Source organism: Schistocerca gregaria, chromosome 3, assembly GCF_023897955.1.
Source record: "Schistocerca gregaria isolate iqSchGreg1 chromosome 3, iqSchGreg1.2, whole genome shotgun sequence".
NCBI lineage: Eukaryota > Metazoa > Arthropoda > Insecta > Orthoptera > Acrididae > Schistocerca > Schistocerca gregaria.
In genome coordinates, this window is record NC_064922.1 from 736,183,896 (window position 1) to 736,209,987 (window position 26,092).

The following is a 26,092-nucleotide window of genomic DNA, read 5'->3' on the forward strand; positions in this document are numbered from 1 at the left end:
AATTCGTGACCATCATTAAATACACTCCTGGAAATGGAAAAAAGAACACATTGACACCGGTGTGGCAGACCCACCATACTTGCTCCGGACACTGCGAGAGGGCTGTACAAGCAATGATCACACGCACGGCACAGCGGACACACCAGGAACCGCGGTGTTGGCCGTCGAATGGCGCTAGCTGCACAGCATTTGTGCACCGCCGCCGTCAGTGTCAGCCAGTTTGCCGTGGCATACGGAGCCACATCGCAGTCTTTAACACTGGTAGCATGCCGCGACAGCGTGGACGTGAACCGTATGTGCTGTTGACGGACTTTGAGTGAGGGCGTATAGTGGGCATGCGGGAGGCCGGGTGGACGTAGCGCCGAATTGCTCAACACGTGGGGCGTGAGGTCTCCACAGTACATCGATGTTGTCGCCAGTGGTCGGCGGAAGGTGCACGTGCCCGTCGACCTGGGACCGGACAGCAGCGACGCACGGATGCACGCCAAGACCGTAGGATCCTACACACTGCCGTAGGGGACCGCACCGCCACTTCCCAGCAAATTAGGGACACTGTTGCTCCTGGGGTATCGGCGAGGACCATTCGCAACCGTATCCATGAAGCTGGGCTACGATCCCGCACACCGTTAGGCCGTCTTCCGCTGACGACCCAACATCGTGCAGCCCGCCTCCAGTGGTGTCGCGACAGGAGTGAATGGAGGGACGAATGGAGACGTGTCGACTTCAGCGATGAGAGTCGCTTCTGCCTTGGTGCCAATGATGGTCGTATGCGTGTTTGGCGCCGTGCAGGTGAGCGCCACAATCAGGACTGCATACGACCGAGGCACACATGGCCAACACCCGGGATCACGGTGTGGGAAGCGATCTCCTACACTGGCCGTACACCTCTGATGATCGTCGACGGGACACTGAATAGTGCACGGTACATCCAAACCGTCATCGAACCCATCGTTTTACCATTCCTAGACCGGCAAGGGAACTTGCTGTTCCAACAGGACAATGCACGTCCGCATGTATCCCGAGCCACCCAACGTGCTCTAGAAGGTGTAAGTCAACTACCCTGGCCAGCAAGATCTCCGGATCTGTCCCCCATTGAGCATGTTTGGGACTGGATGAAGCGTCGTCTCACGCGGTCTGCACGTCCAGCACGAACGCTGGTCCAAATGAGGCGCCAGGTGGAAATGGCATGGCAAGCTGTTCCACAGGACTACATCCAGCATCTCTACGATCGTCTCCATGGGAGAATGGCAGCCTGCATTGCTGCGAAAGGTGGATATACACTGTACTAGTGCCGACATTGTGCATGCTCTGTTGCCTGTGTCTATGTGCCTGTGGTTCTGTCAGTGTGATCATGTGATGTATCTGACCCCAGGAATGTGTCAATAAAGTTTCCCCTTATTGGGACAATGAAGTCATGGTGTTCTTATTTCAATTTCCAGGAGTGTATATTTCTATAACAGCCCGGGTAAAAGGTTGTCATTTAAGAACTTAGACCAGTTAGAAATTTGCTTTTGAGCCTAATTTGTTTATAGGCTTAAAATGTTGTTAGAGAGTCTATTATTAAGGTACATTCATATAAAGTGTGCTGTAAATATTAAAATATGTTAAAACCACGACTGACTGTACGGGGGTCTGGCGCATCCGAACCTTCGATTAGCGACCGATGTAGTATTATAACAATTACCGACGGAACAGGGGTCCTGTTAGTTTCAGATGACATCATCGAGGGCATTATTATCGACTAAAATACTATTCTCGAGAATATTTCTCTTCGTAATATGAACTCGTTTATGGTAAACAACCTGAAAGCACGCGATTGTCTCGTGTGTACTCAACATGTCATTTCACTTGTCATTTATACGAAGCAAAATGTGAGTGGATGAAGATGACAAACGAACGTATTTATACACACAGAAAAGATTCGAAAAGTAATGCCACTCGTACAAAAATACGCGTAGATTAGCAAGAAGAAGCCAGTTAATCGATATAATTACGTCAAAATGAGAGTGTCTTGACATCGGCAGAAGAAAGACCAACTGTACAGCGCTGACATTGCCAATTAAATCTTTAATTTCAGTATTAAAAAAAAACACAAATTATTTCTATTTGAAGTTGGCGGGAGCTATGATTCATGGCATATACATGCAGTTACATGATTTGATTTTTGCGATATATTTTAGTTACGACTTTTGGCACACTTTTTTATAAAGACTTTTTGGCTAAAAAATTTCACAGTGCCACCATTTTTTTGAAAACCTTTTTTAAATGCCCCTATGCGCTATGTTAGATAATATTATCAGTTTCAAAGAAGTTTTTGAAATTTTGTTCTAGGTAAAATTACGACGTTCAGGGCTCCCACCAACCACCCTCGCACCCCGAGAAGGTCTTACGATGATATCGTGTAGTGTCCTCTGCGTGCAAGTCTTTTTTTATTTAATAAAAACACGTCATACAGTCTTAAGGGTGTACAATAAAGATCTAAAAAAATGGTTCAAATGGCTCTGAGCACTGTGGGACTTAACATCTGAGGTCATCAGTGCCCTAGAACTTAGAACTACTTAAACCTAACTAACCTAAGGACATCACAAACACCCATGCCCGAGGCAGGATTCGAACCTGCGACCGTAGCGGTCGCACAGTTCCAGACTGAAGCGACTAGAACCGCTCGGCCACCCCGGCCGGCAATAAAGATCTAAAGACAGTTTACTAATTTGTTATTTCATCGAAAAAATATCACGAATATCGGATCCAAAATCGAGCGTCGCCCTGGTCTACCCCGTTAAAAAATATTGGAAAACTGTGGCTTAAGTATACAGAAAAATAATCAGGTGTGGTGAATCGAGAATGCCAACTGACCGAAATCAGGAAATGTCAGGTACGCTGTATTGTTTCTTCAGCACAAATGTTGGGTTTCGACAAATATGGATCGAATACAGCCATACGGAGGGGCAGCCGCCTAGGCTGCAGCTGCAGTTGCAATTACAAGCGCGCGCAGGCCGATAGCGGGCGTGGGAGCGCGCCGGCCCCACTCCGAGTCGCCGCCGTCTGTTGTTCCCCCTCCCACTACCCTTTGTCATCCTCCCCCTCCCTCCCCCTGACGCCGAGACGCCACCCCCACCCACTACTACTACAGCTCACACACACACACACACACACACCTTCGCCACCTCTCGGCCGCTCTCGGTCCGCCGCTAAGTGTGGGGCCGTTGCCAAATAACACGGGATATTTTTGCCGCCTTAGAAAATAGTGTGCAAACAGCAGCGATAGCCGCGCCGCGCCGCGCCGCGCCTGCCGAGGCGGCTGCCGCAGGGCGCTCAGTTGTGTCCGCGTGGATGCGTGCGCGTGTGTGAGTGCGTGCTGCGTGCGATGCGCCGCCGCCGCCGCTGCCGCCCGCGAGCCGCCGCTGCCGCCGCCACCCCGTTCTCCGCCGACGCCGACGCCGACGCCGGCACCGACGCCCAGGTCGCCTCTCGCCGCCGCCGCCGCCGCCGCCGCCAGTCGGCCGTGGACACTGACGCGTCGCGACGCCGTCCGCCGCCGCCGGCAAGTGTTCCTCGCTCGTTGCAGTGACACGGTCTCAGCCCGGAGAAATAGTCACCCTACCCAGTCCCCCGCGTCACAGCTGATGCCCGTTTTAGGATTAACAGACCGTCTGAAAGCGGTAACCTAATCCCTGAATTGTTCTCAGACATAAGAGTGTTTGCGAGTGAAAAATCAAATTACATTGCCGCGAGAATCTGGTGCCTACCTACTACTGTGTATTCTGAGACGCTGTCACTACTTCTGGACTTTTACAGTGTTGGTGTGCGATAATCTGGCCATCATCTGTGGTCGGCATATTCCAGAGAACTATTACATTGTTGGAGAAGAAACTTTCTCCAGCAACATCGCCGACTTCTCTCCTTCCCAGAAAAGTGCCGCAGTGCGATAATAAAGACATCGTCCCAGTCGAGAAGAAAGGTTGTCTATTGTACTCAATGCATGGTGGTATCCTAGCCAGAGACATTTGTTTGGATAAAAAAACGAAATTAATTTTATAACTAACAGACAACCCAGTATCACGAACAGAATTGCTCTAAGAATTATATATCAATTGGCTGCGGTTTATTTTCTGACGCTACCTCCCGCTTCTCCTATACAGTTGTTTAAGATAAACCACTTACTTCTAGTGAGCGTAGTTTGAAGAACTGTACCTGTAGTTATTTTCTTAGAACAGGAACATATGTACCTATCTGATGCATTGTCCAGAAATGGCATAAGCAATAGATCCTTGCCACAGTATTCTCTGTAGTAATCAAACCATCGTGTCAGCTCGCCGAAGACGGAAGAGCTGCAGTTGTGGTTCTTATTACATTGCTCTGATAGAGCTGGTCTACCTGCTCTGGAGTGCTGCTATTTCCCCTGCACAGCTTCGCTACAACTTACTGTTCTGGTCGGCTTTTTCTTACTATCACAATAGCTTTCTGACGTTGTCTCCCGCAGTGCAAGTTGTTCTTCCTAGTTATTGTGTTAGTATGCCCCTCATCCCTGTGCAATGAAGGCCGAAACGTAACTGCCTGCTGTCGTGAATTCTTCAGCGCCTGACATTGCTTTTGCATTCCCGCACTAATGTACTGGTGTATTACAACCAAGTCATTCCCTGTGGTCGACAGAGACAGAAGAGCTGTAGCTCAGTGACGTCCAAAATCCGAATGCTAAATGGACGGTGAATGTACTGTCCCGTTTTCAAAAGAAATTACGATACTACAGACACAAAATAGTGTAAATATATCCGAGCAGGATTGCCGAAGCGTGTGACCAGTTTAGCGTGGAGGCTGGGACATTTTTACAAGGCAGAAACTGCCTATTTAATTGTTCAGTTTCTAGTGCGTTGCTAAAAAATAAATTGTAGTGTGAGAAGCACATTGCATTGTTCCATCACGTAATCGAATTTCCTAAATCAGTGCAGGGTGAACGGAGTGCTGCAATATATAATAGTTACACCTCGATGCGAAGAGCAAAGTGTACTTCGCGTAACCCATTCCTGGTGTTCTTCACCCAGTGCCCTCCCTCGACCCTGACCCTGACCCCACCATGTCTGAAAGGAAGCAGAAACAGCGCCTCAAGAAGGCACGCCGGACGTCGGCACCAGCTGCTGACGACGAGAATGTCGCTTCGCCCGCTGAAGGTCCGTCCTCGAGTCGTGTAATGGGCAAACACAGAGAGCGAGACGAAGGTCCCAGCGTGGTGGCAGCGGTGGCTGGTCCCGCTAAGCGCCAGCACAAGCGCGAGCGATGGCTCATGACGCGCAAGACGTGGCGCTACATGGCGGATGCCGGCCGCCGCCTCATCCCGGAGGGCGTGCGCAACAGGCCCGAGGACCTGCCCAAAGTCGAGGCACACTTCCAGGAGGTGTGTCGCCGGGAGCCGCGCTTCCTCCTCTGGAGGAAGGCGTCCTACCCCGGAGCTCTAGGGTTCAGGAGGAAGCAACACCACAGGCGGAAGAAAGGAGGCAGTTGTCGTGAGAGGATGGCCAGCTCTGCGGACGAGGCCGAAGAGGGAGTAGCGCCGTCGGGAACTGGGGCACTCCTCCTCAAGCCCGAACCGGGGGGCAGGTTCGATCTGCAGAGGCTGCGGAGAGAATTTCTGCTGGGACCGGACACCGCTGACGGAGATACTGCTCCTAGAGTCCCTCCTCGCAGACCCGATTCCCTCCCTCTGCCGGGCGCCACCGGCTTCGCCTTCCGCCCACAGAGGCAGCAATTGTCCCCCACATCGGAAGAAGCTGAGCGCAAGGAATTCTTGGAGCTCCTCAAAGAGGTTCTCGAACAACAACAGGGAGAAACGTGCCCGGACCCTGCCGACACACACAGTGAAGAAATAGATTTCGATAAACTTCTCGAACATCTGCGTGTTGTGCAGGCTTCTCCAGATGACGACACGGAGACCGACTCGCGGGGATTTGTTCCGTTGCAGACAGTCAAGGAGCACACCCAGTTGGAAACGGGTAACAGGAAACTCGCCCTGGGCAGTGGGCAGCTGCCACCTTCGAGGAGCACTGACCAGCTGTACTACCAGCTGAAGAAAACCGACCAGAGCAAAGGGGAAGCTGCAGACCACCAGTTTCGAGTGAACCTCAGGAAAGTTGAGGACCAGAACCAGCAAGGAGGCAGTAGCCAAGATTTTAGGGCGAGGCTGAAGCAGAAGAGTCCGGACCGGAGTAGAGACGGAGCCTCGAGCAGAAGTTTCTTTCCCACTCTGCGGAGCAGGAGCACGCCGGACGTCGTCGGTGGAAGAACTCCGGAAACGTACGGTGGAAGACAGGGATCAGATTTTTCTCCAAAATTCTCCCCCAGGTCAGAATCACACTACACTCCCCCTACGTCTCAGCACCAGATGCTGCTAGACACTTTGCGGCGCCACTACAGCAAATCTACGAGTCGTCAGAAAGTTATATCCGATCTATTGACTGACCGGAAGTTGCTAGCTAAACTGTACTTCGACCTCCAGAAGAGCAGAGAGTTCGGGAGACGCAAAGGTGGCGGAAGCAGCAGCCCAGACTCCTCCGGGTTCTGGAAGGAACCCGGGTCGGGAAGTGCAGAAGGGCAGTATCGCCTGAGGCGGCGAGAGGACAGGCACGGGGCCGCAGGAGAGGAAACGTACGACAAGCAGGACTTGAGCGGGTGGAAGAGGTCCGGGCGACAGCAGAAACAGAGGTCGAGGGACGCCTCGCCGTTCTCGCCGCCGCCACTGATAGAAGTGCAAGAAGACGAGGAGGAGCGCTACGCCAGCGCCAGCACGCAGACTCCTCCCATTCCGGCGTCCACGATAGCGGCTATCGAGGAACACATTCGCAAGAAAGAGGCTGCCGCAAAGGACGAGAAGGAACCGGAGTCGTCAGCTAAGGAAGCCGAGACGGCGGAGACATACGTGCCGCAGCCGAGACGCAGGAGCAGCGTCGACCACGACGACGTCTCTCCGTCCGTCAGCGACACGATCAAGAGGTACCTCCGCATGGCTCGCAAGAAGAGTGTCGACGCGGACAAGCAAGACCGGTTCAAGCGAGTGAATTACGACCGCAACCTGCGCAACATTCGGCCTAAGGGCGAGATAGGCAGACCCGGCGACGACGACGGGCTGGGCAAAGGGGCGCAGACGGAGCACTCGTGGGTGGAGGCGATGCGCGAACTGCACGTGGAGGACGTGTCCGCGAGCGAGGCGGCGGCGGCGGAGGCGGCGGCGGCGGCGGCGGCGGGCTCTGGCGCGCCGTCGGACGGCAGCCGCGCGCCCAGCTCTCGCAGCAGCTTCGACGCGGGCAGCTGCAGCGGCAGCGGGCTGCTGTCGCCGCCCAGCCCCGGCCGGCCGCAGGGGCTGCTCGCCTCCGGCCACAGCTTCCTGCAGCACCTGCTGCACGGCCTACAGCAGTCTTCCTCTTCTGCTCCCGCAGCGTCCGCGGTCGCCGGCGGCGTCGGCGTCGGGGGCAGCGGCGGCGCCGCGGGGCCCGTCGCCATGCAGAAGTCCAAGTCGTCGTCGTCCGTGGTGCACCACGGCAGCCGCCTCGTCGCCAAGAAGATATGGCGCGCACGCTCCAAGAGCCAGAGCCGCGCCTCGGCGCAGGCCACCTGCACCTGGACGCCGCAGGTAAGCCGCCCACCGCCGACGCTAGCGCCTCTTCCGGGCTGCCCCACACGTCCGTGTCGTACACGCATGTCGACTTTATACAACATCGTAGCAGCATTTTGCGTTTGCTAAAAGTTGTATACAGGGTGGTCAGAAACAGTCTGAAAAGCTTGCAAGCATGTTACAGGGTAGGGTATGCTGGAAATAACTGTTAAGAAAAAAAAGGGGGAACATGACGCTGTTTCCGAGTCAATCAAAGAAGTCAGCGCGCGTGAATTCGAGCGGACTGCTGGGTACGGTTAGTGTCAGTTGTTCTCACTGTGTATATGATAGCGCACGAGACTGCTCAGCCTTTGGCTCGGGTTCATTCCTTACTACTGTCCCGTGTCCAATTTTTGTATCGCCCTCTTGTTCGGTTTTAGGAAACCAAACGAAGAAGAACACGTTTGGCGTCACCGTCTCTGGTGGCCTGCTTGAATTTGCGCACGCAACGCCCTGATTGGCTAACTTCAGTGCTGAAACTTCCTGGCAGATTAAAACTGTGTGCCGGACCGAGACTCGAACTCGGGACCTTTGCCTTTCGCGGGCAACTGCTCTATCAACTGAGCTACCCAAGCACGACTCACGCCCCCTCCTCAGAGCTTTACTTCTGCCAGTACCTCGTCTCCTACCTTCCAAAAGCTATGAGGACGGGGCGTGAGTCGTGCTGGGGTAGCTCAGTTGGTAGAGCACTTGCCCGCGAAAGGTAAAGGTCCCGAGTTCGAGTCTCGGTCCGGCACACAGTTTTAATCTGCCAGGAAGTTTCATATCAGCGCACACTCCGCTGCAGAATGAAAATGTCATTCTGGAAACTTTAATGCTAATTAATTCGGAAACGGCACAATGTATCGAGTTTTTGTCTTAACATTTATTTCTCATCACATCCTACGCTGCAACACCATTGCAATCTTTTCATACTGTTTCGGACCACCATTTAGAATCAGCATCCCTGTTCGAATACTTTGCATGTGTGATTTTTACTTTTGTTATATAAAACTACGTAGCTTTATTGGACTGGTGTCTTCTGACTTTACTATGTTTACCTATATTTGCCCGATCTGACACAAAAATTGTTTGCCCTCAGTTCTTGAAGATGGTCAGTGATGACCGAATATAATCACCTGGTGAAAAATATTGTAGCCCGTAACTGCAATAAATATAAAAAATCGTTCCTAGGTCGTTGTGGATCTGCTTACGACTACGCCAGTCGTGACAACTAGTTGTTTACAGGACAAGTATCACCAATCAGACGACGCGTTCTGTTTCATCTATTGGCTTGTGTTCAGTTGTCATATCGCTCTGCTGCCTCAGTTGGCGGTTACCACTCACCTCCGGACGGTAACTGGAGTGTGCAAGACAGTTCATTTGTATGTTTTGTGTGTGTGTGTGTGTGTGTGTGTGTGGTTTATTTCCGTCTAGAAATGTGTGAAGCTGATTCCAAATTGCTCAAAACACAAAAAAATGTGAATATGTTCCTGTCTGTTCAAGAGACTCTGTCTGAAAATGGGGTACCACCTGCCTCATTCTACCTTTCTTAGTACGTTTAAAAGCTTTCCCACAAGTTTTGGCATGGGAACATACTTGCGCTTTTATTTAACATGCAACTCACCTCAAACTTCCACAGCTCTACTAATTGTAACTCACTCAAATCCACTAATCCATCGCTTCAAGTCACTCATACCCATCCACTCCCAGTTGCCCTTTCCTACTCACTCATTCAGCCCAACTCATTGTCTCTTTGTGTCTCTGTCATTGTCTCCTCTGTCACAGTAACCATCCTCTTCCTTCTGTCGTACTCCTACTGTCTCCTTTCAGTGTCACTATCTCCCTATTGCTCTATCTTACTACTAGTATCTCATTCCTTCCTTCCTACGACTACTGTCTATTATCACTACTCTCTCTTCCTCGTGGACATTGCCATATATCCTGTCCTCCACCCAGGTACTGTCTCCTTCTCTTTTCCTACCATAGTTCTCTCAATCGTGTTCCTCTGGATGTTCCACTTTCTGTCTCGCACTACCATCGTCACCTTCGTTCTTTCAACAAAACAATCACTGTCTACTGTCTTCCATTATTTATTACTGTCTCTTTGCCACTGCCACTGACTTCTTCTCCCTCGACATAAAAAAGTGCGAATATGTTCACATACCAAAATTTTTGAAGGTGCTCAGGACCGTAGAATGAAGCAGATGGTGCCCTAGTTCTCAGTCAGAGTATTCTAAATAAACAGGAACATATTACAATTTTTTGTGCTACGACAGGAGCATTTTTCCGCATTTCCCTGCTGCAGCAGGGCATGTAACTCGTATGGGAAGAAATGTATTGGCCAGTAAGATTAGACCGTTTAATTGTGTTTTGGAAATTTGTGGTAATGTCTTGTGGGACCAAACTGCTAAGGTCATCGGTCCCTAAGCTTACGCACTACTTAATCTAACTTAAACTAACTTACGCTACGGACAACACACACACCCATGCCCGAGGGAGGACTCTAAACTCCGAGGAGGAGGAGGAGGAGATTAGTGTTTAACGTCCCGTCGACAACGAGGTCATTAGAGACGGGGCGCAAGCTCGGGTGAGGGAAGGATGGGGAAGGAAATCGGCCGTTCCCTTTCAAAGGAACCATCCCGGCATTTGCCTGAAGCGATTTAGGGAAATTACGGAAAACCTAAATCACGATGGCTGGAGACGGGATTGAACCGTCGTCCTCCCGAATGCGAGTCCAGTGTGCTAACCACTGCGCCACCTCGCTCGGTCCTACAAGTAGAGGAATTTCGAACTTCTGTATATCGGGAAAGGATAAAGATCTAAAGAAAATTGTCAAGGCTGTTCAAGATCGGGAACTTAGGAATACATAGCAAAAATTGCTGCTCATAGCCGTCTCGGAATCCGCGGCTGGGTTTTGCTGTCCAAAAACAAGTTTTTGGGGTGTTTCTCGATAACGGATAATGATTTTGAAAACGGGAGATGGCTTTTCTAGATAAATGCCTAGAGAATATGCCGTTAAAATTTGAGCAACGAGATGCAGTTATTTACTACTTAGATTGCGCCTCATATCAGATTTTACTCGTGCAGGCAGGGTGATTTTGAACCTCTGTATCTTGGCAACGATAAAGGTATCAAATAAGCTTTCAGTTATTCCAGATTGGGATTTTAGGAATATATCGTAAAAATTTCAGCCATTTGCTGCGCATAGCCGTCTAGGAATCCTCGGCTGGGTTTTGGTCGGCTGGTGACGGCGAAAACATAGTAAAAAGCCTTTTGTGACGCTTACCGAAGAATCGCTATATAAGTCGCACCAAGCTCACAGTACATCACATTAAATGTAGAAAGAACCACCAGATCTGCTCCATTCGTCTAAGTAGGAAGAAGTGGTAATATACATACTATGACCCTGTAGTGTAGGACAGTGATACTAAGACGATTCTTATGTTGGATATAAAAACGATTCCTAGCCCAAAGGCTATACAAGATACTTGAACCTACCTTTTTATCACCAACAGAACCCGAGGCATGAGCTCCGCAAAAACCCGTTTTTATGCTGTGCATTGTGTAACATATTAGGTATGCATGCTGTCGAGTGCGTACCGATTAATATTATTAAGATCCTGCAAAGTAAACTCTGCAGGTCGGGGATATAGGACACTTGTGGTCTAATAAGCCGGGAAACAACATAAAATTGTCCTAAAAAGGCCAACAAAGCTATAGCGCATTATGGCAGCGTGATGTTTTTAATATCCTCTCTCCCTCTTACGCCACCGACTTACACGTGGACTCACAAACTGTAAAACTGACGTTCGTGTAAATTTTACCTCAAAATTTTGTGAACTTTAACAGCGCAATCTACAATTAAATTTTTACGCTTTTCTTGCCTCTTCACTACGAGATGACCTTGATTGTAGATTGAAATGTAAACGTAATTAGTTTTTGCATAACGTGTTCAGAAATCTTTTCCTTCCCTTACCCCCAAAAGAAAGGTTAACTAACTAACGCTAATGAAAGTCGGTAGCATAAAAAAAGATATTAAAAAGCTAGCTCGGCGAGCATGAGCTGTAACTTAGGTGGCATCCGAAGGCCAGCCGGCCGCTGGTGGCCGAGCGGTTCTGGCGCTACAGTCTGGAACCGCGCGACCGCTACGATCGTAGGTTCGAATCCTGCCTCGGGCATGGATGTGTGTGTTGTCCTTAGGTTAGTTAGGTTTAAGTAGTTCTAAGTTGTAGGGGACTTACGACCTCAGCAGTTGAGTCCCATAGTGCTCAGAGCCATTTGAACCATTTGAGCCGAAGGCCAATTTGAAGCTCGATAGACCCTAACTGAAATGGTTCGTCTCGACTTCCCTATAATTCTGTGGTACGTTGTAAACAGTTATCGTTACACCCGGTACAAAACTGGACTCGCATTCGGGACGACGACGGTTCAATCCCGCGTCCAGCCTTCCTGATTTAGGTTTTCCGTAATTTCCCTAAATAACTGTAGGCAAATGCCGGGATGGCTCCTTTGAAAGGGCACGGCCGACTTCCTTCCCTGTCTTTCCCTAATCCGATGAGACCGATGACCTCGCTGTTTAGTCTCGTCCCCCAAAACAACCCAACCCACCTTGTACACTGCACGTTAACGGGGAATGTCTGAAGGCTTCAGTTTGGAAACGCACAGCTGCTGCTACTGGAGCCGTGTTGCGCGTACGCATAATTGCGAAGCGACAACGTCCCCCTTTCCATGCCAAACTCTCAGTCAGCTTCCTGATCGAATCCAGGTAATTCCGGCTGTGCAGCCATTAAGAGATGGACAACTATAAACTGTAGAAACGGAGTGTACATAGAGAGTTAGACTTAAATAGTCCCATCCCATTCATACGGTAGCTACACAGTCTGTCCTAAGGGGGACGGTCAATATTCAGGGTGTGACACGATCGAGCATTCGAAGCAAAAATATCCAGTAAACACGGGCTCTTCGCTACTGTAAAATACACTTCTTCTACTGAATAATACCTAAGAGCCTTTAATGTATGTACTTTAGAACCAATATTTATTAGGAAATTTTTGATTGGATTTTCTCAATTCGAGTGAACTGGAGGATGGTCTATTTAATAGTTAAAAATCAGTCAACAGCCAAGATCACATTATATATACAGGGTGCTACAGAAAGGTACGGCCAGACTTTCAGGAAACATTCCTCACACACAAAGAAAGAAAATATGTTATGTGGACATGTGTGCGGAAACGTTTACTTTCCATGTTAGAGCTCATTTTATTACTTCTCTTCAAATCACATTAATCATGGAATGGAAACACACAGCAACAGAACGTACCAGCGTGACTTCAAACACTTTGTTGCAGGAAATGTTCATAATGTCCTCCGCTAGCGAGGATACATGCATCCACCCTCCGTCGCATGGAATCCCTGATGCGCTGATGCAGCCCTGGAGAATGGCGTATTGTATCACAGCCGTCCACAATACGAGCACGAAGAGTCTCTACATTTGGTACCGGGGTTGCGTAGACAAGAGCTTCCAAATGCCCCCATAAATGAAAGTCAAGACGGTTGAGGTCAGGAGAGCGTGGAGGCCATGGAATTGGTCCGCCTCTACCAATCCATCGGTCACCGAATCTGTTGTTGAGAATCGTACGAACACTTCGACTGAAATGTGCAGGAGCTCCATCCTGCATGAACCACATGTTGTGTCGTACTTGTGAAGGCACATGTTCTAGCAGCACAGGTAGAGTATCCCGTATGAAATCATGATAACGTACTTCATTGAGCGTAGGTGGAAGAACATGGGGCCCAATCAAGACATCACCAACAGTGCCTGCCCAAACGTTCACAGAAAATCTGTGTTGATGACGTGATTCGACAACTGCGTGCGGATTCTCGTCAGCCCACACACGTTGAATGTGAAAATTTACAATTTGTTCACATTGGAATGAAGACTCATCCGTAAAGAGAACATTTGCACTGAAATGAGGATTCACACATTGTTGGATGAACCATTCGCAGAAGTGTACCCGTGGAGGCCAATCAGCTGCTGATAGTGCCTGCATACGCTGAACATGGTACGGAAACAACTGGTTCTCCAGTAGCACTCTCCATACAGTGGCATGGTCAACGTTACCTTGTACAACAGCAACTTCTCTCACGCTGACATTAGGGTTATCGTCAACTGTATGAAGAATTGCCTCGTCCATTGCAGGTGTCCTCGTCGTTCTAGGTCTTCCCCAGTCGCGATTCATAGGCTGGAAAGTTCCGTGCTCCCTAAGACGCCGATCAATTGCTTCGAACGTCTTCCTGTCGGGACACCTTCGTTCTGGAAATCTGTCTCGATACAAGCGTACCGCGCCACGGCTAATGCCTAGTGCTAATACATACATCAAACGGGCATCTGCCAACTCCGCATTTGTAAACATTGCACTGACTGCAAAACCACGTTCGTGATGAACACCAACCTGTTGATGCTACGTACTGATGTGCTTGATGCTAGTACTGTAGAGCAATGAGTAGTATGTCAACACAAGCACCGAAGTCAACATTACCTTCCTTCAATTGGACAAACTGGCGGTGAAAAGAGGAAGTACAGTACATACTGACGAAACTAAAATGAGCTCTAAGATGGAAATTAAGCGCTTACGGACACATGTGCACATAACATCTTTTCTTTATTATATATATATATATATATATACTACTTAAGACAAACGGTTTCAGCACACTATGCTATCGTCTTCAGGTCTTAAAATCTTTTATTGTGAAACATGTTCAGTTGACGCTGAGCTAACGCACAAGATTTTAAGAGGATAAAACAGCACAAACCTTTTATAATGTGCTATTTTTATCCACTTGACATCTTGTGCGTGAGGCCAGCGTCAACCGAACTTGTTTTACAACAAAAGATTTTTAAGCCGCAAAACTGACAGCACAGTCTGCCTAAACCGGTTGTCTTAAATAAATTAAAATAATTTATGCGACTTTGGTTGTTGAATGGTTTCTAAAAACAATTTTTTTTCTTATTATGGTCCGTACTACCTCCTCCTAAAATATGGAAATCAAACACATTGCAAAAAAAAAAAAAGATATTTGTCTCACAGTGTCAAAGATGAATACGTGCTCATAACCCTCAAGGGTCATTTTCGTCAGTCACCCTACAAATAAAAGCGACTTTTACGACTTTGTTTTTTAAAATAATTAAGCAATCAACATAAATATTTTTGCACACTATTTATTGATTTTTAGACAACATTTTCAGATTTTTTACAAGAAATTCAGACATTATCATGCCTCCCATCCGAGAAGTTAAAGTTGATCTGTCCAAAATAAGCAGTGCCCATGGCGGAAGTCCTGCAGTCTGCAAATCTCATGTGAAATCAAAAATCAAACAATTATCTTGATATATAGGATCTTGCATACGGAATATTACCACTGTTTTTTGAAATTTGAAAAAATAATAAAATTGCGCGCTTTTAAGACAAAGATGCAGTTTTGTCGTATGATTTTGGTTACTTTTTTGCTGTAACTGTTGAATAAGTCAAAATAAAAAAGTTGCCCATTAAAATAAAAAAGTTGCCTATTACTCCTTACGGGCATGCCCGCGGAGTAATTCAGCCAAAAGATTTTAGAATTATAACTTTATTAGTATACCATAAATACTGACGGAATGGATTGCGAGCACACTAATAAAGTTATCTTTCTGAAACGGAGGTGAAGTACACTTCAGGCATGTCCTATAGATCCAGATAAGATTTGCAGAGTGCACGAGTTCCGTCATAGACACATCTCACTTCGGACGGTGTGACTTTAACTCCACGGGTGATGGCTTTAATTGTGATTGAAACACTTTAAAAAACCAGAACATTTTCTCCAAGAATCAATAAATAATATGCAAAAGGTTTCACGCAGTTTCCTTCATTACTTTTTCCAAAAAATGGTAAAAATAGCTTATTTTGTAGGCTGACTGAGAAGAATGGATCCTTAAGCTATATATTTTAGAGCCCACCTCTTCACTTCGAATAGTCGTATTTAATCTCGTTCTCGCTTAACTTCGATGCATTCTTTAAAATAAAGGCTCAACGCATGGACGTGATATAGACTAAAACTACTAAAAGGGCGTCTACATCCTTCATCACCCTGACACGGCAAAATTCACGCCAACATTGCTTGAATCTTTGTCTCTCCTAAATTCTACAAACCCCTTCAAACCCCAGATAAAAACGCACTCTGCCTCACTGTCCGCATCACCTGACTTCCTCAGCCCTCGTACTATACCAGCTCATCCATTTCCTACTGATTTTTATGTTCTTGGAATGCTTTTATACATAACAGATTAATGGGAAACCCTATCTCAGCATCTAACATACTACCCATTTTTCACCAGTCCAGGCAACTGCTGCGCCACTACATCCATATTCCACCTTCCACACATCTCAAAGCTTGATCCATCCTCTCCCGCCGTAATCTCACCCATCTCCCATCCAGAGATGAAATCCGTCCCCAGGTTCGCCCTATCTTGCAGAGCTACACAACCACACTCCACATCACGCCATCATTTCGTTTTACTCCGTCATCACTCTCCCTTTCTGTAAATGTAGTTGAATTCTGCGGTTCTGTATAACTCTACTTCATACTGATCATTTCATCACCATAATAAATATCGTCATTTTCATGCTCTACCAGCATTATAACTATTTACAGCAGCATCAGCATCGCTATCATTACTGGTTATATTTTAACTATTTTGTCAAATGATCTAAAAAGATTCTAACAATCGTATAATGTGTTCACCAACGTATATTTTTTCAGATGAGACTTTATCTTCATTTGTTTTATATAATGAAGCCGTAGTGAGCTGGTTGTGGAATGGTAAGGTGTGCTGGATAAATTAAATCGTATTTCGAAAAATAACAACTTACTATCTCTTAAAAAAACAATTTCTTAACAGCAAAGGATAACGATTAAAGTGGAAGAGTCAATGACCCTTCAGTAAGAAATTAACTCAAAAACAATTTAGTACAGTTTTCAAATTTTAAAGCCTGAGAACAATAGTACAAGTACGAATATCGCAGTGCCTAAAATAAAATGCAAAAACGAATCAAGACAACATAGCTCTTAACGACCAAGAGCTTTACTTCGAAAGATAACAGTGACAATAAAAATCTTGAACAACTAAATTCGAGGCCTAGGCACAATCAGGTTGTTAGAATAATTCAATATAAGAAGGTCCACCAAAATATGTCTCTAATGTTAATCCAAATATGTCGTTACCGTCGAACAGGCTATAACATTTTTCGAACTCAATCAAGTTCCCAGCCCACGGCCAATAAAATGTTTTTAATAAGTGAAATCTCTCGAAGTACTGAACCTAGGTAAAAGCGAGGCTCACTGTGAATGTGACAATGATTGCAGCCCTTCAGGCAGAACTACATATAGCAAAACAAGACCTGGAAACGTTAGGTGGGGAGAAGGGAAAAGAGAGGTGGGAAGTGACAACAGGATATAGAAGAAATAAGAATAGGACTTTCTCGGACAGTGTTGTTGTCAATGTGGAAAACAGGTTTCATCTGTAATGACAGCAAATTGATGAGCCACGAGTATATGTAGGAGCAGACAGGACATAACAAGCTTTCAAAAAGTGTTTGAAAATTAAAAAGTCAGAAAAAGATGCGAAGGAGAAGAAAGTTTTGTTATTAGGCAGTTCACATGGTAGAGATGTTGACCACTTGTTGCAGGACGAACTAGGGTCAGGTTACAAGGTCACAAGTTTTTTTAAACCTAGTGCAAGTCTGAGTCAGATGATAGAGGATGTGGATTCACTTTGCAAAGAATTTACCAAGGAATACACGGTGGTAATAGTGGTTGAGGCGGACAGAAAGCAATTTTAATGTGCACATTTCATGCATACAGCCCTCGACAGAAACTAGACATACTCAAAAATTGACAGAAAAAGCAAGTTCATCTAATTGTAATTCGGCCAGTCCACAAAATCGGTTATCATTATTCCATCAGAATATCCGAGGACTGAGGGGTAAGCTTTATGAGTTGCTTATTTCTGTTGAAGAATTAGAGTTGACCAAGCCATTGATATAATCTGTCTCTCTGAACATCATGTGACACCTGGTACAGATATGTTAAATGTCGCAGGATTAAAGTTAGCTGCTTTCTTCTGTAGAGAAAATATGTAGAAAGGAAGAGTTGCCACAATTTTCAGAAACTGTTATGATTTCAAGAATATTGATAATAAATTTTGCTCAGAACAATACTTAGAAGCTTGTGCAACAAAGGCAGTATTTAATAATAAGCCTTTCATAATAGCAAGTATATACAGAGCACCTTCAGGAAACTTTGACCTCTCTGTTGTCCCATCTCACAGAAAAAAAAGTAAATAGTGGTTGCTGGTGATTTTAATGTCTATTTATTGAAAAGCTGTCAGTGAACAATTATTGCAATCAGTACCACGTCATTTAATTTAATTCCTGCTGTGAACTTTCTAACTAGGGTATTTGAATGTTCTGAGACTGCACTGTTGATAATATTTTTGTAAACAAATCTAGGGAAAAAAGTCACATCACAAAAGCAATAGTAAATGGGCTATCAGATCATGACATGCAGCACCTTGTGTTAAATGTTGAACCTTATCAGGATTTTTAAAAAATCTGTTAAATCTGAGTACAGGAGAATATAAATTAGTCAAAAACTGAAAAGTTAAGGAGATTGTTTAAAGACGTGAACTGGATAAATGTTTAAGTACTTCTCACTCAGATAAAAAATGCAAAGCATTCATTAATAAAGTTACTTCTTTTGAAAACTGTTTTCCCCTGAAAATAACTCAAATCAAACAGTAGTATAAAAATAAAACATGGATTACACAAGGAATAAAGTTATCATGTGGGATAAAAAAGACACTGTATCTGTTATTTAGGAAGAGCTCTGAAGGTAGCATTGTAATGCATTACAAAGAATACTGCAAAATACTGGAGCAAGTAATCCAGAAATCAAAGTAGCTTTATTATAAGAAAAAGAGAATTACTTAAGGCAACAAAACAAAAACTGTATGGAATGTTGTGAGGATAGAGACACATGGGGCCAAAAATAAAGAGGAACAGATAGTTCTAAAAATAAATTAGACTTTGGTAACAAGTGTATGTAGTGTTGCAAACCTTGTAAACAAGTACTTCATTTCCGTTACTGACGGCTTGGTATTATTAGGTTCAGAGAACAGTGCGATAGAGTATCTGAGACCAGTCTTTAAAAGTAACTTCATTAAAATGGAAATGACACTCACGTCTCCCAAAGAAGTAGCATCCATCATAAAATCCATAAAATCTAAGTATTCCAGTGGGTATGTTAACATAACAACCATGTTAATCAAAGAGTGCTCATGCGAGTTGAGTTCTATCTGAAATTAGTTGTGTAATCAATCCCCTATCAGCAGAACATTTCCTGACTGGCTAACATATGCTGAAGTTAAGCCTCTTTACAAGAATGGGGATAAAGAGATACCATCAAACTATCGACCAATTTCACTTTTGCCGACTTTCTCAAAAATATTTGAAAAGATTGTCTTCAAGTGTCTCCTCAAGCATCTGACGGTAAATAATACATTGTCCAAGTCACAATTTGGATTTCTTAATGGTTCTGATTTAAAGAAAGCTATTTACATTTACAATGAGAATGCGCCTAATTCTTTAGATAGTAAATTAGAGGCTACTGGACTTTTCTGTGACATGTCAAAAGCCTTTGACTGTGTGAATCACAGCATTCTCTTAAGTAACTTAGGGTATTATGGTATCACCAGCAGTGCTACAAAAAATGTGAGTCTTATCTAACTAAAACGAAACGAAGGGTGTATCTGCAAAATACCTGAGAGTAAGCAGTCAGCCTTCATCTGACTGGGAATTAATTACTTGTGGGGTTTCTGAAGGTTCCATCTACAGTCCGCTACTTTTTCTTGTGTACATTAATGGCATCATATCTGTTACATTGCCAGATGCTAAGTCTGCTTTGTTTGCAGGTGATACAAACATTGCAATAAGTAGTATGTCAAGTACAGAATTATAAATGGTTGCTAATCAAATTTTTACTGACATTAATGAATGGTTTAAAGCTAAGTCACTGTCATTAAACTCTGAAAAGACCCACTCTATGCAGTTTAGAACCTGTAAGAGATTTCCTTCACATAGTTAAATTTCTGGGATTACAACTCGATAACAAATTCAGTTGGTAAGGGCATACCACAAAATTGCTGATGCACCTAAACAAGTCTGTATTTGTAGTGAGAATGATGTCAGATGTAGGAGATATAAATACAATAGAACCTACCATACTTTCCTTATTTTCATTCTATTATGTCATACAGGATCACATTCAGGGGTAACTCATCTATCAGAGCAAAAGTTTTTAGCTTACAAAAGCGTGTAATAAGAATCATTTGTGGTGTAAATTCAAGAACATAATGTATAAACCTACTGAAGGAACTTTGTATTCTAACCACTGAGTCTCACAATATTTATTCCTTAATGAAATTTGTTGCAAGTAATACACCTCCATTTCCAACCAATAGCTCAATACATGGTTTCAATATTAGGAATAACAACAGTCTACATAAAGATCTAAAATCACTTACCTTAGCCAATGAAGATGTCCAATATTCAGGAACACACATTTTCAATACATTTCCAGCAAGCATTAAAAACATGATTTTAGATAAAGCAGAGTTTAAACAGAGTTTGAAAGACTTTCTGATGGGCAACTCCTTCTACTCTGTAGATGAATATCTTAACAAGTAGTATCAGTTCTGACAGCACTTGGTTACAACATTCAAGATCAAGCATTTTATGTATGGCAAATTTATTAAAAGTGGATAACTGTGTTTCATTCTGACAGTGTATTAATTCTGCAAATATTAGCAGTTCCAGTTTACTGTAATATATTCACTTATTTTGGCAATCTTCTGCCAAATGAGCAGTGCAGTGAGTATTATATCAAATGTTTTACGTTTTTTATGTTATACTTTCTGACATGTTCCACACCCATGAGAATCATCTCCTTTCAGAGGTCTATGGAACGAAAACTTCATCTAATGTAATCTAAGATCATACAAAAAGGTATATCCTGTACAGATACTAACGAGCCGTGCCACTCAGCAGTATCACAATAGAATGCCAAAATTGCGAATAATAAATTTAATGATTAAGGCACATTCGCCAAAAGTTGCGAGACGTTCTCAAAATGGCTGGGGAGAGCTCAGTACAGAAACAAATGAGCACACATACAATTCACAACGTGTCAGACCAATCATAGAAGAATCACTTTAAAACTAAAATGATAACCAAGGTACTCGGGACAACAATACCTTTTTATCAAATCCAAAATTGCTATATATAACTGGAAATGGACACTCAATAAAACTCACAGTCCTCAAGTGAGACCGACTCTCAAGCCAAGATTTCTTCCTCCAAATGGTTGAATGGATGACAGTCTGATTATAGCAAATGTAACCAAGCATGTAACTCAGGTACATCTGGTGTGTTTATCATCATGGCTCAAAACGTTGTCCATCATCACTGTTACACATTATAAAGTGATTCTGGAGACTATTTCAACTGGAGTTAACGGCAGCACAAGCCCATGTTATAAGGCTTTTCACGCTGTCGAGAGCTGTTGGGTGTTTCCTAACAGACCTCTTGTTTTAATTTTTACCACACATAAAAGTACAGAAGTTTGAAATTGGTGAGTGTACAGACCAGTTCACGTTTCCTGAACGACCATTCCAATGCGCTCCAAATGTTATCTTAAGAGGAACTGTCATTACATGTGCGGAATGGGAGGACCATCCGTCATATTGGTACCATACTGTCCAGTGGGATCTCTTCCAATACCTGTGGCAGCATCGTAGTTAGAAAATCGAGATACTTGAGTGTGTTTTAGATTCCCATCAATAAAACAGGGACCAATGATGTGGGTCTTGAGAAACACGTACCAGATGTTGCTCGACCAAGAGCATTGTTTTTATCCACTTCTTTGAGTCATCGTGGATATTCATCTGACGATCGGAGCATATTGCGAAGATTGACTTGCTCAAGATTTGTAAACGATTCTTCTTTCTTAAAGAAAATTTTGCTTTTATTTGCCGAATCACTTTTCACCTTTCGTAGTTAACATTCGGAGAACTGTAGTCCCTTTTGAAAATGAAGCTGTAGATGCAGTGAAATATGAGGAGGATGAAATGTGATAGACTTTAGTGTTTTCAGGACACTCGTGTGGCGGATCCCTCTCGTACTTAATAGACGCCTCTTAGTACCATTTGCATTGTGTGTTACTGCTGCCAAAATGTCACTTTCACTTTTTACATCAGCCGCTCTTCTTTTCCCTTCGCGTATTTTATTCTCCACACTTCCAGTTTCTAGAACATTTTTTGTATTTCCAAAGGCAGGTCGTGAGTGCTAGGAACCATCTGGACAGTCTTAAGCGTGTAAGCTTGTCTGCCCTCTAATAATTTGACGACATTCCCCATAAACCATATTCACTTTCTCGACTGTGTTATACATTGTGTATGTCTCAATTGTCTTGCTACAATAGCAGAACACAGACTGACGGGATTCATGTGTAAACATAAGATCCATACCTATGTTAGGTATTTCCTAACATTTGGTGTTCGTGGAACCTCCAGAGGGAGGGACAGTGGTTTGCGGCAGTCTTATCTTGGTACTCTGTGATCAAGCCGCATACATGTTATATCGTTGAAATTCTCTTAGAAGCTTCTATCAAATGCTACAGAAAAAAGTAAACAATTCCATCGGAAAAAGAAGCAAAGTCTGTGTCATAATTCGGCGACTATACACAATAAAAGTTATTTGCGAAATTCAGGAAATTTGCCATATTATGCACTATAACTTAGTGAAAGCCGCACGTCGATGTATTTATTCATACTAGATATATTTTTGGAGGCCTGTCTTATTGTTAACTGCCTCATCCTGTATACATGTCCGATATTTTATACGTAATATGTGGGCATTATGATGGAATATACAAATGACTTCGCTGACTGCAAATACCTGGAAATCAGCTGTATTAGGTTTGCCCAACACAGACATATAAAAATTTGTGCCGAACCGGGACTTGAACCAGTATTCCTCGTTTTTTTCCACTTCGGGAATTCGTGCACGCTCTGTGGACCGAGCCAAACTTCCATATGTCACGCTGTCTGCATCCTTACACTGTAGTGCGTTAAAGTCATCACTTAATGTTCGAAAGACTATTGTTCAAAGTCTTAACACTAACGTGGTAATCTATAATATAATAGCTGTATGCATGGCATTATGTAAGTGCAGTTGTGTAAATAAGGGCTGCTTTTGCTGTTTCGGGCACTACACTTGATAATCGCCGCAGGGCATAAATTGCAACAATGGGATTCATGAATAAATAGTTTTACAGTTTACTTTTCTATCAACCACGTAATGTTAGTCTGCCCCATATGTAATCATGCTCCAATATTTGGTTAAAACTAATAATAGGAAGTAGAAACTTCAACAGTGTGTTTGGCATAGCCTTATTTTTTATTGATTCGGTATTTACTGTTTGCAACGAAGACATAATTAATTATTATCACGACGGAAATAAATATTTCGTATTACCTCATTGTTTCAGTATCGAAACATATGCATTTCTTTCTTTTTACTTTAATTGCGAAGCGACTGCTTCAGTAACGAGCCAGAATTTGACTCGGACAATCATAGAAGATCCAAACTTCTCACCCCTCCCCATTCTTCCGTTGGAGATGGAGACGAATCATGGAATTGCTCCAAGAAATTCTTTCGAACAACTTATAATAACCACGATTTTTTTCTGTCCGTGTCCGTGTGCGTGTGTGTGTGTGTGTGTGTGTGTGTGTGTGTGTGTGTGTGTGTGTGTGTGTGTTCATAATTGTCAGGACAATATTTGTATGAAAAAAAATTTTTAAGTGTTTTTGTATAAAAATCTAGTTGAAAAGAAATGTAGCGGTCGGTTTAACAGATCTGCTATCAAATATTTTCATAACAAAATAATATGACGTCGCCGAGTCAGTAACACTGAAGAACAGTGCAGCAAATAGTATAACAATTTCTCAAGTGCGGGCCATTATGAATCCGACACAACGGATGCTGTCGATTTCGATTCGCTGTGTTGGAGCTTACGCGCAACAAGACAATTCGAACTGAACGTTTGGCGTCCAGATACGATCCAATAGTCGATTACGCCGCGGATGCAATGGTCGACATCGGAACAACGAACAGTGTTTGTCAACATTGCAGTGCTTTGAGGTTTCGACAGGATCCGCCAGGATTATGTTGTGCGAGCGGAAGATCAAAACTACCAAACTGATACGCCATGAGAGGCACTGGCGTCATTACTTTCTGACCTAGAATCTCGATCAAAGCATTTCTTCAGGAATATACAAAATAACAACAGTTCCTTCCAAATTGTGTCATTTGGGGCGAATATTATCGAAGAACGATATTTTAACCCAATTTTTTAAGATAAATTCTTTCTCAATTGCATCACACATCATATACAAAAACGCATCACACAAACAAACATCAACGTTTCAAAAAGTTTCAACAAGGCTCCTAAATCAAATATTTGTCCTCAATTTTACAGGTTCAAAGACAAATTTATCATCATGCAAGAGCATTGTTTCCACCTGTGAATGTTGTTGATTGCTGCTTTCGTCAGATTCTGATGATGTGCCAACAGTCGTGTGGTTTGACGAAAGATTGTTGCGCAACTACAACCTTTACGTGAACACAGTCAGATGGTCAAATTGTTCAAGACTGGACTAGAAGTGAGGCCTTCAGAGGAGTCCAAAGTAGTAACCAGAGCAGACAAAGGACCAGCAGACCATGGAAAATGCTCAATGCACCGTCGTTGAATGCAATTTCCGTTGTGGTTGTTGTGTACCTCTCGACATCTTAGTTCGACGCCGTGATGGACAGAGAGGGGGGAAGGGGGGAGGGCGAGGAGATGGACAAAGGGAGGGCTGAGGATAGGAGGGATAGAGCGATAGGGGTGAAGGAGATTAGGGCATTCATCCAATGTACATACTTATTTAGCAATTGCAAAGCATTGCAGGCTTCCTGCTGTGGAAGTTCACATTTTACAGTGATTTGATTATTCCAGGGCTCCATCAAGTTCAGATTATGTATTTGCGGACTGTTATGCACAGTTTAGCCTTTAGATCCCCGTTCGCAGGGTAAATTCGCAAAATGGTTGGAAAATTTCTTCGCTCAGGGACTGGGTATTAGTGCTGTCCTCAACATAGTAATAGACGGCAAATCATCGAGTAAATCTGAAGTGATATCAGGTGTTCCCCAGGGAAGCGTCCTGGGACCTCTGCTGTTCCTGATCTATATAAATGACCTGGGTGACAATCTGAGCAGTTCTCTTAGATTGTTCGCAGATGATGCTGTAATTTACCGTCTAGTAAGGTCATCCGAAGACCAGTATCAGTTACAAAGCGATTTAGAAAAGATTCCTGTATGGTGTGTCAGGTGGCAGTTGACGCAAAATAACGAAAAGTGTGAGATGATCCACATGAGTTCCAAAAGAAATCCGTTGGAATTCGATTACTCGATAAATAATACAATTCTCAAGGCTGTCAATTCAACTAAGTACCTTGGTGTTAAAATTACGAACAACTTCAGTTGGAAGGACCACATAGATAATATTGTCGGGAAGGCGAGCCAGAGGTTGCGTTTCATTGGCAGGACACTTAGAAGATGCAACAAGTCCACTAAAGAGACAGCTTACACTACACTCGTTGGTCCTCTGTTAGAATATTGCTGCGCGGTGTGGGATCCTTACCAGGTGGGATTGACGGAGGACATCGAAAGGGTGCAAAAAAGGGCAGCTCGTTTTGTATTATCACGTTATAGGGGAGAGAGTGTGGCAGATATGATACACGAGTTAGGATGGAAGTCATTACAGCATAGACGTTTTTCGTCGCAGCGAGACCTTTTTACGAAATTTCAGTCACCAACTTTCTCTTCCGAATGCGAAAATATTTTGTTGAGCCCAACCTACATAGGTAGGAATGATCATAAAAATAAAATAAGAGAAATCAGAGCTCGAACAGAAAGGTTTAGGTGTTCGTTTTTCCCGCTCGCTGTTCGGGAGTGGAATAGTAGAGAGATAGTATGATTGTGGTTCGATGAACCCTCTGTGAAGCACTTAAATGTGAATTGCAGAGTAGTCATGCAGATGTGGATGTAGATTTGATCTCATTTTCATTGACGCGCAAGTCACCGAAATGGCGGCCGAACTACTCCAGGCAGTTTCCTGTGGCCAATAATGTCATACGATCATTTCATTTCATTTGTTCTGCACATCGATTTCCAGCATAATGCCCTGAACAGAGAGCCTTGTGGCCTGTGTATCAGATGCAGTGAAATTGTAAATAAAAAAATACAGCTGCTTGGAGTAGAAATGAAAGGTAAT

The 26,092-nt window shown here is 44.3% G+C and overlaps 1 protein-coding gene across 1 annotated transcript in view; it reads left to right on the plus strand.

Moving 5' to 3' along the window:
- The first annotated feature begins 3,314 nt into the window (after positions 1 to 3,314).
- LOC126353786 (uncharacterized) overlaps positions 3,315 to 26,092 on the plus strand; it is a 461,839-nt gene continuing 439,061 nt past the window's right edge. Inside the window, exon 1 of the mRNA XM_050002875.1 lies at positions 3,315 to 7,621. Within this exon, the coding sequence (XP_049858832.1) occupies positions 5,075 to 7,621 (2,547 nt within the window). The 5' untranslated portion in view covers positions 3,315 to 5,074. The remainder of the gene's footprint in view (positions 7,622 to 26,092) is intronic.